The 14,065-nt window shown below is 33.8% G+C and overlaps 2 protein-coding genes and 1 pseudogene across 2 annotated transcripts; 1 reads left to right on the top strand and 2 right to left on the bottom strand.

Annotated features, from left to right (window-relative positions):
* LOC116852054 overlaps positions 1–5,007 on the bottom strand; it is a 6,349-nt pseudogene extending 1,342 nt beyond the window's left edge.
* A 56-nt stretch (positions 5,008–5,063) lies between these two features.
* LOC116852050 lies at positions 5,064–11,354 on the bottom strand. The gene is made up of 12 exons (XM_032832025.1): positions 11,238–11,354; positions 10,218–10,719; positions 10,036–10,136; positions 9,673–9,756; positions 8,957–9,268; positions 8,492–8,598; positions 7,263–7,433; positions 6,870–7,108; positions 6,567–6,781; positions 5,999–6,255; positions 5,851–5,923; positions 5,064–5,260 (listed from the first exon to the last, which is right to left on the bottom strand). The coding sequence occupies exons 2-12, from the start codon at positions 10,402–10,404 to the stop codon at positions 5,099–5,101; spliced, it is 1,908 nt and encodes a 635-aa protein (XP_032687916.1). The 5' UTR covers positions 10,405–10,719; positions 11,238–11,354; the 3' UTR covers positions 5,064–5,098.
* On the top strand, positions 7,613–8,382 carry LOC116852052. The gene is made up of 2 exons (XM_032832028.1): positions 7,613–7,846; positions 7,958–8,382. Exons 1-2 carry the CDS (start codon positions 7,791–7,793, stop codon positions 8,274–8,276), a joined length of 375 nt encoding a protein of 124 aa, XP_032687919.1. The 5' UTR covers positions 7,613–7,790; the 3' UTR covers positions 8,277–8,382.
* Positions 11,355–14,065: the final 2,711 nt, after the last annotated feature.

The raw sequence follows: 14,065 nt of genomic DNA, 5'->3' as shown, positions 1-14,065 counted from the left end.
GACGAAATTTTGATTCTAAACATTTTTTCGTAGTGTGCTTATTTTTCGAGTTATTTGGCTGCCTAAGTTAAAATGGGTCACCCTGTATATATATACACAGGGTGTCTCACACTCTCCTACGGGCATTTTGTGGGAACGTAGAACAGGTTGCGGTGAACATAAAAGTTCTATACCGTTTTGCGATATTCGTAATAATTATCGAGATATTAATTGTAGAAAGTTTGTAAATGATCATGCAGAATATGGTAAATGAGTTATAGTAGCGACGACTGCCGTCGTGTACTTATACTTTAGGTCAAATTGAACAAAAAAGTCCTCTACCATTTTGCAAATAATCACATAGATTTTTAATTATTAATTAAAGGAGATTATTGTATGATTTTACGTAATAATGCACTCATCTTCTTTAATTAATAATAAAAAATCTATGTGATTATTTGGAAAATGATAGAGGACTTTTTTGTTCAATTTGTCCTAAAGTATAAGTACACGACGGCAGTCGTCGCTACTCTAACTCATTTATCATATTCTGCATGATCATTTACAAATTTTCTACAATTAATATCTCGATAATTATTGCGAATATCGCAAAACGATACAGGACTTTTATGTTCACCGCAGCCTGTTCTACGTTCCCATAAAATGCCCGGAGAAGAGTGTGAAACACATATATATGTTTATGTGTATGTGAATGTGTGTGTGTGTGTGCATTTTTATATCCATACCAAATAGCTGCCGCAATAATAGATACGAATGATATCGTATTTATTGATATATCCAGGTATTTCGTTGAAACTTAATATATAATATATTAGCAACGAATACGGGTCGGCAAACCGCATGTTGAACATGAGGGTGGAATGTATTTCCCTCTCAAAAATCAATAAATGTTTCTCTTGATTTTTGTATAAGTCCTCCGCCAGTTTCAATACCATAGTTGCCTGAGAAAAGAAAGTATACCGCGAGAAATTGTTTAATCCCGTTACATATTCGACAAATCAATTGATTAAAACTACAATACAACTAGTCTAATCGCGATAATTTATTATACGTGTATATTTTTTGCTTTTTAAGACCGAGAAATTGGGTTACCGTTGGTACTTTATAACTAGGTAATTCTCTTTTAAGAATTATCCAAAAGCATGCTAAAGCCATTAATTGTATTTGCTCCGTGTTTATCAAAATTCTATCAACAGCGAGGTCAAATAACTTGACAGTTTGATAAATTATAGTTGAATCGTAGTTATGACGCATCTGAAAATTATCACAGTTATTAAAGTATATATTCTCGACTTGCGAGAGAGAAAGAAAGAGAGAGAGAGAGAGAGAGAGAGAGAGAGAGAGAGAGAGAGAAAGAAGAAGTCTAAAATATCTTATATCAACTTGTTACATTTTTTCCTTTTAACAAGCTTCGATAGTACTTTTGTGTTGAACATTATATGTTCAAATGCGTAATTATTATATATCTAACATGCGCACACTTCACACTTCTTCCTTTTAAAAAAGGAATTCAAGCGTTAAGCTACTTTATTCTATGTTAAACTTACACCAAGATCAATCAAATACTCTACGATGATATTTCTTTGTTCAGAGTTAATATTTTTGCACAGAAAAGAGGCAGAAAGTTTTGGAGCACGTTCTTACCTCTCGCGTTCTTTATCTGGCATAATTTTCAAATCACAATTTTCGTCTAACATAAATGTCATTATCATTTGGCCAATATTTTTAAAATCTTCCTCCTTGGTCCAAAACTGATTTGTCGCTTTGTCTTGCTTATAACACACCTTCATGAAAGACATAAATGTTACTTCAAACATTGTAACACATAGATAATTGAACAATTTAGTCTACTCTTGTTTCATTAATATAAAAATTTTTGTATAAAAATACATACAATTATCTATAAATTTTAAAAAGTTGCATATTTAATTGAATATATAAAATTAACGGCCAGTCAGTACATTGGAGACAACACATTGAATCGATAATACAACTGTTTCATCACTTATAGGAATTTGTCTTCCCTACCTTTACTGAAGACGTTAGTCCAGTTGAACTATTTAAAGATGTTGTACAGTTTGAATTTATTTCCTCCGTAAATCGTCGATTGTTGTCTTGACTAGGCGACCTAAAAATATGTTTGCGATAATCTGAACCAGGCAAGTATGTTTCATTAGTAAAAAAATTCAGTTCGATTCTTGAGTTAAGATTTTAGCTTTATATGTTTTCAATACAAATAAATTATCCATCAACCAAATAATCGCCACCATTGTCCACAGCCTTCTGTTGACGTTCATAGTTAACAGTAAAACATTATCAGCAAGTTGTTACCTGCATACGCGTCCTCAATTATTGAAAACTTAACCGAATTTTTTAACTCCTTCAATATCTTATCATAATTCTTAATAGTGTAAGGACGATCGTCATTACTCGATAAATGCCAAACAACAGTAAGTCTACATCAATGTTCTAGTTTCTTACTCAACAATATAAGCGCAATGTAAAACATATTGTATGTAATAGTTACATTTCGTTCGTAGAAAAATTATAACATTAATTAAATATTAATGTAATAAATTAATTTGAATTGTAATTTATTGATGTGTATTAATGTAATATTAATGTAAAGTATAATATTAAATATAATTATAATATGATTATTATAAAATAATATAATTTTATAATATAATTATTATAAAATTATAAATATGATGTAATATTATGTAATATTACTATATTACTTTTGGTGTTTACTGATTAATCTCTACGGCTGATAACACTGACAACAGAACAATTTCTATTTACTACTTCTTGTTTATAATTTTCATTTATAGTTTACCTCACTCCAATGTCTATAGTATTGAATTCATCCGCCTTCGTAACAGCCAATGTAGTTAAAGGATTCTTAGGCACACTGTCAACTAAAAAGATATACATGTGAAAGTCCTCGTAAGTTTTAATGTCTATTACAATTTCTCGTAAGATACTAACTGCGAAAGTGTGTCATCTTGTTCTTCCATATTTTAAAGTTGCACAATGTGAGTTTATTCATGTCGTTAGACAGATTCCTAATCTCTGGAGATTCTGATGGTAGCACAATCATTGGATGCAATGTAACTGGTACATGCAAAGATTTGTCTTCGGAATAATTTCTGAAGACGACCGATTAATGATCAATTAATATATAATACTTTTTTTTACTTTAGATTTATCCTACATAGGTTTGTCATTGGATTTTTAAAAGTAATTCTGTATAGATAGATTATACTCTACAGTAGAGATAATACACAAAAAAGAATAAAAATAAATACATAAAAAAGAATTTTAAAAGTATTAAAAAAGCATTAAATATGACGTTTAAGTTAATAATGATAAAAAATATCGAATCTTAATAACCTGTCACATTTTAAAAATATTGAAAATATTCGATTAGTTCTTAATTTTAACGTAATTATAATAGTATGCAGCAAAAATTATTAATAATAATATTTTATATTGTGTATATACAGTTATCTCCGAAATAATTTGCCAGCCAAGTATATAGAGTTATCTCCGAAATAATTTGCCAGCCAATTTGTTATCTATATTAGAATGAATTCTGCTTTGGTCACTTAAAGAACGAATTCTGTTACAAAGAGTAATAAATCTTTTAATTAAAATTATGCCCGATTCAAAGAAAATTATAACTTATTAACAAAATATATCTTTTATCTTTTACTTCTTTATAATAATTCGGAATTCAACCTTATATTTCAAATTGTTTTAAGTTTATCTTCAAATGTTTCGTAGTCAATGAAATAATGCATATAATAACAAATTTATCTGAAAATAAACTTAAGATGATCTTAAATAAAAAATTTGACTATGAATACTATTCCAAGTCTTTTATCAAAATTAGTGAAATATATTTTCAAACTTTCTCCCGTTAGGAATGCGAATTAAAGATACGACAACAATGTAAAGTGTTAAGTTTTTTTGACATATGATTTTCAGGAAATTTGTCGAGACGTGTCATACCTCTGTGAAACAACGAGGAAATGAGTAGTCTCTTCTTTTTTGAGCGCCTTTATATGATCCTTTGGTGCATCCTGGATTTTATCTTCAGTTGTTTTTTCTTTTCTGCGCGCACCTTTCCGCGTGAGCGAAGATGATCTTTCGTTTTCGTTATCGTCGCGGTAAACTTGAGGTTTATTATTACGGAGGCGAGATTTAATTTCTCCATACGCCAAATTTTGTGTAGCGCGATCTATATTACTTTCCTGACTTTTTATATCCGTCAATCCTTTCTTTATCTTCACACCACTTTTACCTTCATTGCACTTGGTATGCTCGTATTGACTCGAACATGCATTTTCTTCATCTTTAAGTGATACATTCTCCGACATGGCTTTACATTCATAAATGCATAGAAAACAATTTATAATCAATTAATATATTTGATATATTTATAATTAATTAACACATAATTAATATATTTGATATATTTATAATCAATTAACGTATATGATATATTGCTTTTATACACACACATATACATATGTGTAAATACCGAACACATAAATATTAGAAATATTATTTAAGTATTTTTATACAAATATATAGTGTTTAATATAAATATAAACAACACACATATAGTATAAGTGTCAATTATTAACCTGATGATGGGAAGAATTACAAATCTCTCTCTCTCCAGAAAAGATATAAATTAATGTTTTAACGATAAATGTCGTAAGACGCGATTTGGACCCAAGTTCTTTGTTCCTCTAACCAGACTCAACTAAGCTAACAAGAACTTCGGCATATAAACCTCCTATATAGAATTCAAAAAAAAATGTTTGCTTAACGATGTTCCTACAGATATGACTTATTCGCTCTACGAATCCACGCAATGCTGAGGTTAAGTTTACAAACACAACAGTTAGAGAGACAGAGAGAGAGGAAGAGAAGATTTGAAATACGAAATAACGTATTTGCTATTTATATCAGATCGTAAAATGGGCTGTGTAAAACAATAGCATATAATCAATATTAAACAACTAAGAGATCCGTCGAGTTTTATTAAACAAAAATATAATAACGCAACATTCCACTTACATGTTTATTTCTTTTTATTAATCGTTAATTGCTTCCGTTTCAGAAAACACTTGTAGACAACGTGTTCTAAGATCTGGACAACGCAGCTGACGAACAATGCTGCGATCATGAGAAGTATTAGCGGTACTATATCGCCGATCTCGACCGACTTCCATGATGATTTTCTCTGTAATTAACGACGGATTTACATTCAAACATCATTCAAACAATTCTCAAGTACGATAAATGAGTAAATCAAGAAGTTCTCCACCATTTTGTTATTTATAAGATGGTAGGGAAATTTGTATTCATCTTATATGTACATGGGACATTTTATGTCAGGTACTCTGCCAATATATATAATATATGGCGTATAATTATAACAAAACTATCAAAAAATAAACGACGTACTTGCTTAACCATGTTCCTACAGACACGATTTATTCGCTCCATCAATCCACATAATGCTAAGATTAAGTTTACAAACAACAGTTAGAGAGACAGAGAGAGACAGAAATATGGAAGATCTGAGAAGATCTGAGAAGAAACAGAAAAGATTTGAAATATGGAATAACGTATTTGCTACTTCGCGCAACTCAAATGGTTACCTAAACTGATTTACTTATTAATTTCGATTATTTATAACAAATACTAATACTGATTACAGATATCTTGATAACAATGAACTTTAAGATAGATAGATAGGTATAGAGAGAAAAGATATGTTTCGTTTAAATTAATTATTATAATCAATCAAGCTAGTAAAAGCATACTTACTTCAGTTATCTGAACCGACCATTGCGTTTGCAGCAAGCGCTGCAGGATTCCACTATCTCTTAGCAGAAGAAGACTGCAACAAAGTAGAACGCTTTTACTACAGGAACATACAATGTTTCGCGTCTAAATCACATTAATTTAAACGCACTTCGCATTAATAATACCACGATACGGGCTATTGGGTCGCACAGCCATCGCTACGGTAATGTGCGTGATGACATCTAATGGCTCCAATTTGCAATCGACTCTCTCCTGTAATATCGCTGCCATGTTGTCCAGCGTCATAAAAGCGTACTTATCTTCCTTGCAAACACGTTTTAAACCGTCCATATAGTTTCTCGGTAAATCAGTCTCTTTCATTAACAACTCGTCAAACAGCACGCGAAGTATCTTGTCTGATGTGTTCTGTCGTAAAAAGATTATTATAAGTCCTTGTAGTGTCGTACGCGAAATCTCTTACAAAGGTGGACTTTATATCATTAGCAATTATTTAGATAAATCTTGAATTTTCAACGTAAATCAGAATCAAAAACATTGATATTTCCGTCGTGATATGATTTCACGTGATATTGCTACTTTTTATTTGTTTGAAAATTGAGAGCATATTCATAATTGATGATAAAGCGGGCAACATCTTATATCAAGCGAATGATATACACGTTTCCCGTTCGTTTCTTGAATTTATCGCAAGAACGATTTGAAAATGTTATGAGTACCTGGAAGAAACTAAAATCAGCTGAATCACCAACCACGCCGAAACGATAGGTTCCATCTTTTAAAAGACCGCTCATAGTCGTGAAAGGCATAACGAATGTGTTCACGGCGAGAAAACTGATCAAGGAAGCGGAATAGGCGGCTAAGATTACGACGGCTGTTATGTGAATTACGAAATGCATCATCCTCACAGGGTCCAGAGTAGACGGCTCCATACCTGATGGTATTGTAGCAATAGAGAACAATTAGACATTGTGAAACCACCGCCTAGTGAGAAGAAGATGGCACGAGCAAATCAGAATTACCTTGACTACAAAATGCTCCTATGACGTAAAACAGAATCTCTGTAAATCTGGTCGAAGGACAGTCGTCGTTTGACAGATGCAGCAATGCGAAAGAGAACAATTTTTGTATAAATACGATTGATACGCTCATAATTATTATGAAGATAGCTATGACTTTCCAGGTGTCCGTTGAGAACGGTGCCATGTAAGCGTCCCACTTGACATTCGTGGATGCCGGCCTCTTAATGTATGTACGACATCTTTAACAGATTCATATGCATAATATTTATCATGAATTCCATCTGTACACGAGAGGAAAGAAAAGAAAGACTGATTCAGCTGCGATAAATAGATAACAGACACGATGAGATGAGCAATGAAATGAAATAAATTGAGATAATAGAAATATACTACTTTGTTGTGTAAATTGGTGTCGTGAAACTAATGACATCTAATCTGTCCGAAGTCATCATGAATTCTGTCGCTGCGAAGTCGACCTCGTTGTTCATCAACATCCCGACTGCGCCCGTGCATAAGCCGTTTGGTAGACACATGCCCCACGAGTTGGCCTCCTTGTAAGTGAATCTAAACAAGTTCAACGCAAATTCTTTTTCGAACAACTGCGCATTTCGTCACAACTTTGCCTAGAAAGTGAAATCGGTTAATTTCAGATAACATTAACTATAGGTCTGCTCTTTTTAGCTGAACTGTCTGAATGATGCAATAAGTTAGAGTGAGACAAAGATATTTTATTATTTCTTTTTTAATAAAGAGAATTTCATAGCGTAAGTTGTCAAAATCAATATTAAAAACCATGGTTGAAATTATGCCAAAATTATTAGTTTCATTATTCAGATAGTATGTATTAACAAATTTCAATTCAATAATTTGAACGAGAATGGAGGGTGAAGGATACAGGATGAAGAAGCGGTGACCAACGTTATGCTGCGCATTCTTGCTGCTAGATGCATCAAATTGAAGAGATTAGGGACGACGATGTAACCTCTCTTAATTAACGATACCGCAGAAAATTATTTCTTATTATAATTTATATATATATATATATATATATATATATATATCATACCGAAATTATATATATAATTTAGATATCGCTCGCCACGCAACTTGAGGACTTATGCGGAAAGACGACGAAGAACCGGCGATGGTCGAAAAAGGGACATCTTCGAGGAAAGGGGCGCCGCCAGCGAGGAAGAATATTTTCGTAAGGAAACCGCCAGGCAACTAAAGGAACTCAGAGAGCAGCAAGCGCGCCGTAAAGCAGAAAAGAAAAATCAAGTATTAGAGGATATAAATGGGGTAGCAATGGAGAACAGAGTTCAGGAGAGATGCAATCGAAAAAAAAATACTTCAAAATGTTCTAACAAGTGTTCTGACAAAAAAGTAACAAGATATGAAAAGGAATAAAATTTGGAATGCAACATATTAATCGCAAGAATTATTAAGGTCTGATGGATTATATATGAAAATTATTGTAAATGCATTAAATCAAATATAATAATGCCAATTTGATCAAAATTAAACGTACTTATAACAAAGATAAAACCGTTTATTTGTAACGAAATAAAATTGCATTGCTTTCGCTTCACGCGACATACTCTTTCCTCGTTCTTTATACTCACGTGCAATTCATTGCTTCTTGTAATAACAGAATCACCTCCCCGAAAAAGCCACTTATTCTGGTTATCTCGTTGCGATTGTCATGGTGAAACAGACTGATAGGAGGATCCTGTCAAACATAAATGGGTTTGTGCTGCATATCGAGCTCGTTGCCTTCCAGATTCGATTAATAATTAATCCAGATAATAATTAATCTTTTTCTCAATTAAGATATTAATACGGAAAGGTGTTGAGAATTTGGAAAAGATAATACAAACGAAGTTGAAAAAATACGCTATCAAATCATAACTGAAAGAAGGATAATAAAGAATCGATCGAGAGATCCTCTAGAAACTTATTGACTGTTATACTAACTTTATCGTTAATTTAATATATATCATATAATATGATTCAATTATCTTCTCTATTTAGTAAGTTATTTAATTGTGCTACTTGATTTTGCGACAAATAAAACGTAGTAAACTTACGCGAACCGACGTGACGCGTATATTCTGGCCGTAAAGATCGTTTCTTCGTAAAAATAGGCCGCGTGTTGGTCCTTTCAGACCTTTCCTCCTGTTCCATACACCGAACTGATTCGATCTCAGTTCTTTATCTCGGTCAATTTGATAAACTTCAGTGATGATCTCCCTGTCGTCAACATTCGCGCTGCTTTGAGCCACCATAAACTTACAATCAAAGGGGATGTAAATGTTAAAGAAAAATTCTGCAAGTTCGGTCGCGTTATCGAAGAAGATCAACCAGGTGGGATAAGACATCGTGATCCACGTTGAAACCTGCTGCATTTCGATAAATAAACATTTACGCCGTCTCTTCGCCTCACGTTTCTCGAATTTTCATGTTTTATAAATACAGCAAATTGCGATTAAAGTCTTCTTTGAGAAACTTTAATGTGAAAGAGCACGCAAATGTAAATTTTATCCTATTAATTATCTATCTGACTCGCGAATATAATTATTATGTTGAGAATTTGGTAAAAGCATAGAAAGAAATGTTTTTATTTGTACAAGCTTTAAAGGAATTTGGATAAATTTCGTTAAATATAGATATTGTTTAAAAGCTGCAGTATGAGTATAAAAATCTGTTAAAAACTTATAAAAATTATTGTACTTGTGCTACTAATGGCTATTTTCATCAACGATTTTGTAATTGAGCGTTTTTGAAGTTGCTAAGATATAATTACACTCATAAATTCAGTCCTCGTATCTTCGTGGTTGTTTAGTAAGACGAACAAAGGTCTCTTGATGTGATGGTAACTGTACCCAATCTGCAAACAATCGAATATTTTCTTTCTCGGTAAAAGATAACGAGGTGTCTGATTTTTCGTTGGAGCGGGTGCTAGCGAAAATTAGCTGTGAGAAAGAGAAAATGAGAGAGAGAGAGAGAGAGAGAGAGAGAGAGATTCTTAGGAATATTTAATTATAATTAAAAAATTAATTGTAAATTAATTTTTTAAATAAATATTTATTTTATATTTCGACGTGTTCGTTCTATTGATATAAGGATAGATATAGAAAATAGAGAGGAACACATTGTTGGCACTCACTCGGCTATTAAACGTACGAAAATCCATAAACACAGCGCGTATGTGAAATTTCAAGCTCAGATATTTCTGGAGACGCAGCAGATCATCGCCTTCCGTGAGTCCTGCGAAATTAACCGACAGATAAAAGGCGATTTTCCTGATCGATAATTCGTAAATTTCCTCCTCCCTCAAATCGTACTCACCTTGCGTCTCGATGGGATTCGGATTAGTGTGTAGCAGTATGATACACGTGTTATTGAAGTAATCGCGTATGTCTTTGATCAGACCCTCGTACACGTGGATCGGCCTGATCAATTGGCATCGTGCAAATTCGAACATCATCGTCGTCACCCACGCGAGAACGATCAGATCGCACTTTCGCCGGAACATACTTCGCTACGTGATCGCACCGTATAAATAAACGATCATTGACAGTAGCAATTTGGCCAGTTTCACGAGCCAGTTTTCTCTGATTTCTATCGTGATGAATCGTCGCGTTTCCAGATCCGCTGCATTTTGCTATTGCATTCTCGTATACGACAGTTGTCTAGTTGATCAGAGCACAACAAAGTTTCATTGGATACGTTTCGTCGACAACGCGGAAATGCTCCTCTCCCGACTCGCGTATGGATTGACGATATAAAAGTCGTACACGATCGTGTCGACGACGACTACCAGCTCCGTTGTAAGTCAAGTGAACGTTGTCTAAAGAAATTACGCAATTGCGCTCACGCGAGGATCACTCGAATGCCGAGAACAAATTCAAATCCCAAGTAAATGCGATCGCGTATCGATTCCGTGAGTTTCAAATAAGTTATGCGTTTGCTCGGCGTCGACGTATGTTTGCTAGGCCGTTTGTGCAAACCGATTCAACTCGTTCCTCAAACAATTCTCTGTATACTGTTCGAACAGTGACTTTGAAATATTGTTTAATAATGATTCGCGTGACACAACTTTGCTGATAGAGATTTAAAGAAACTAAACGATTTGTATGCAATGGTCGGCGGTTCTCTTTGTGCAAACATTATCAGTTGCTATTTAAACCATTCGTTATTTGACAGTCACGTTGACATCGAAATTTAGTTATTAATTGTGTGATGCAGATAACAGCTTAACACGGATTACGAGGAATTCCCGTACTGAGTGAAAAAAATAGAAGTATAGAATTGTAGACACACGATGAGACCCAGAAACCATAAAACAGATGACTATCAGCAGATTACCGATTGGTATCCAATTATAGTAAAGCAAATGTTCGATCGAGCGATGGTTAACGCGACTGCGCCTGGCGATGGCAAATTGAATTGAGATTTAATCAGCGGAAAACATCTGTATGATTCGCTCGGGGGAGTGCAAATTATAACATTTGTAAACGCTAACGAGTGTCTGTGTATTATTTTATAATAATACGAGTATCATGTGACCGTCGTGTTTTTTTTTATTAGATATTTAAAGCTTTTTTATTATTAGAAAAAACTAGCAAGGCGCACACTAATGATAAAAGACTGTCACTTTTATGTATTTTTAATATTACTACTGTCCTTCATTTAATATTGCTTTATGCGAATGCGAACGCTTTAAGCGAAACAACTGAAGTGAATTTAAAAAGTAAACCGGAGTAAGTAAATTTTATTCAACGAGTTTATATACATATTGCATCTATCATAATAATCAAATAATATCACATGCATGCCGCTGGCGGTAACAGTAATGCGTTTTCGATAATATCGCACATAGCCGACCCGCATCTAATGGTGACACAAGCCGTTATAAATGATTCAGTAAATTATGGAAAACCGACTTTCTTATTCGCATTATTTACTTTTCTGGAAATTAACTAATATGTCAATTGTGTCATGTACAACAATCACGCTCGTTGGATAACAATTCGAACGTCAGCGAAAGAGTGCAAAAACAACGAACGATAGTTTGTTAGTTTCGTAAACAAGTAATCGCGAGCGACATTTTGCTTATTTTAAGAAGTCGTTACGTGACGTTTCTGTACGACAAGATAAAAGAAAGGATAGTGTTAATTCGAAAGGCAAGTTGTGAGATATTCGCATTAAACCTACCAGGCTCGAAGTTTGCCGTTTATCTGTCCTAATTAAGTTTCTTAATAACGACAATAAATTTCCAAATTTATTAGACTGAGCTGTACGTAAATCACTCATATGCCCCACTTTAACATTTTTCTCTTGGAAGATGTCCTTTACAGTCAGAGGCGAAAACAATAACAGTGGGTACCATCGATGACGCGAAATTTCCGGTCTCTCTCTCTCTCTCTCTCTCTCTCTCTCTGTCTAGCCAAGTTTATTATAAATAAAATTTACGACTCATATATATTCCATAATAATGAACTTCTCGCGTGGACTCACTTGCACACGCGATTCGGTATTTATACGCACCTATTCGACGATAACAAAATGTACGCGTGTTACAAAATATATAAGAACAGCATATTGTAAGAGCATATCCATCAATCATTTCTCTAGTAGTCTTGAGAAGCATCAAATTATGAATACTTGCTTATTTTTGCCGCTCTAAATATTTGTGAATACCCCCCAGCATGTTCAAATATTATAATTGAACGAACATTGAATATTCTATCTGTTAAAGTAAAAGTATATAGTACATATGAGATGAAATAATAGTCAATTAAATCTACTTGCCGGTTACAAAATTCTATTTTTTTTGTTGTAAAATTCTATAGTAATTTTTATTAAAATTCTCTGTGTATGGAAGCGATATTTTGGATATTTTTGCCGCTTAGTAGTTCGAATTTTATGTCGAATTTTCGAGCTCATCCCCATTAACCTCTTTGCTAACAGGACATATTCTCTCTCTCTTTCTACCATCATTTAAATAACCTTTTTCAATTAAATAAACAGCTTTTTGGCATTCAGAACACATTAGCTATCATTTTATTTATTACTCTTCTCCCCATTGAGACAAATATACCCTTCCAAAAAAATCCAGCCCTATCTCTTTGGCGCTAAATATGAAACTTTTTTTGTTACTTACATATTAACGTATTTAATAAATTGGTAGGGAAAAAAGATTGTATCTTTGAAAAACAAAATTAGTAGCGAAAGAGTTAAATCATATTTTTCCATAAAAATGTAAAAAGAAAACCCGGAAAAGTCGACTGTTACGTCACGTAAAAATTTAACGATGTCACAGTGGAAGGTGAATTGGCCGTGAACATATCGTCACGGACACCGAGCATTTTACCATACAGAATTAGTGACCGCGATAACGAGTCTGACGATACGAGTACGGTAATATGCCTCAGTGCGTTGTTCATGAAAAGTTTGTGTCGACGATATTATTATTAGTTCCGCTAATGTCGTTTTATGAATCGTTGGTACGCGCCTCAAAAGCGCGCGAATCGAAAATATTCGTGATTATTTGCTTGCAATGAAGAAAATTACGCGAGAATCGTTACGAATTACACAATAAGAAGAACAAAATAAATCTTCGAATCGTCGACTCGAGCACGAATGCAGTTGTATATAATTAGCGAGCGGAACATTAACTCGATCGAATCAGACAAGTGTCTACTCCGGACATCATTTGCCACCTTTATCGCGCACAAATCCGGTAGCAATTTACACCAGCTAAGATGTCAGGCTGTCAAAAAGTTGTAGCCGGCTAATTATTCTTGTCGAAGCATCGACCAAGAGGGCATAATAAAAAGAAGTGCGACGCGGTGGCAAACTGGCTCGTAAGAAAAAATCGCGTCGAGGCAGGAGACGAGACAAAACCTTAACAGCGAAATTCGATACCCAACAAGAACCAACAACTAACAAAATGAAGCTGCCACTTCTCGTCTTCTCCTTGATCGTAGTATATTGGACCTGCATAAGCTATGCTGACGAAGACATCAATTCGACGAGAGATCTAATAAGTAAGTTTTAACAGATTTCTTTTAACAAATAAGCATGGAAATAGTAACAATCTTCATAGAAAATTGACAATAATATTTGTGTTGCGATTCATGTGCTTACGATCGAGTTCTTATTAAAGTATTACTTATAGATTTGGACGAGGA

Source organism: Odontomachus brunneus, unplaced genomic scaffold (assembly GCF_010583005.1).
Source record: "Odontomachus brunneus isolate Ranch 3 - 2012 unplaced genomic scaffold, Obru_v1 Obru_scaffold_200, whole genome shotgun sequence".
Classification (NCBI taxonomy): Eukaryota; Metazoa; Arthropoda; class Insecta; order Hymenoptera; family Formicidae; genus Odontomachus; species Odontomachus brunneus.
The sequence above is the reverse complement of the archived record's forward strand: the minus strand, read 5'-3'. Positions and strand labels throughout refer to the sequence as shown.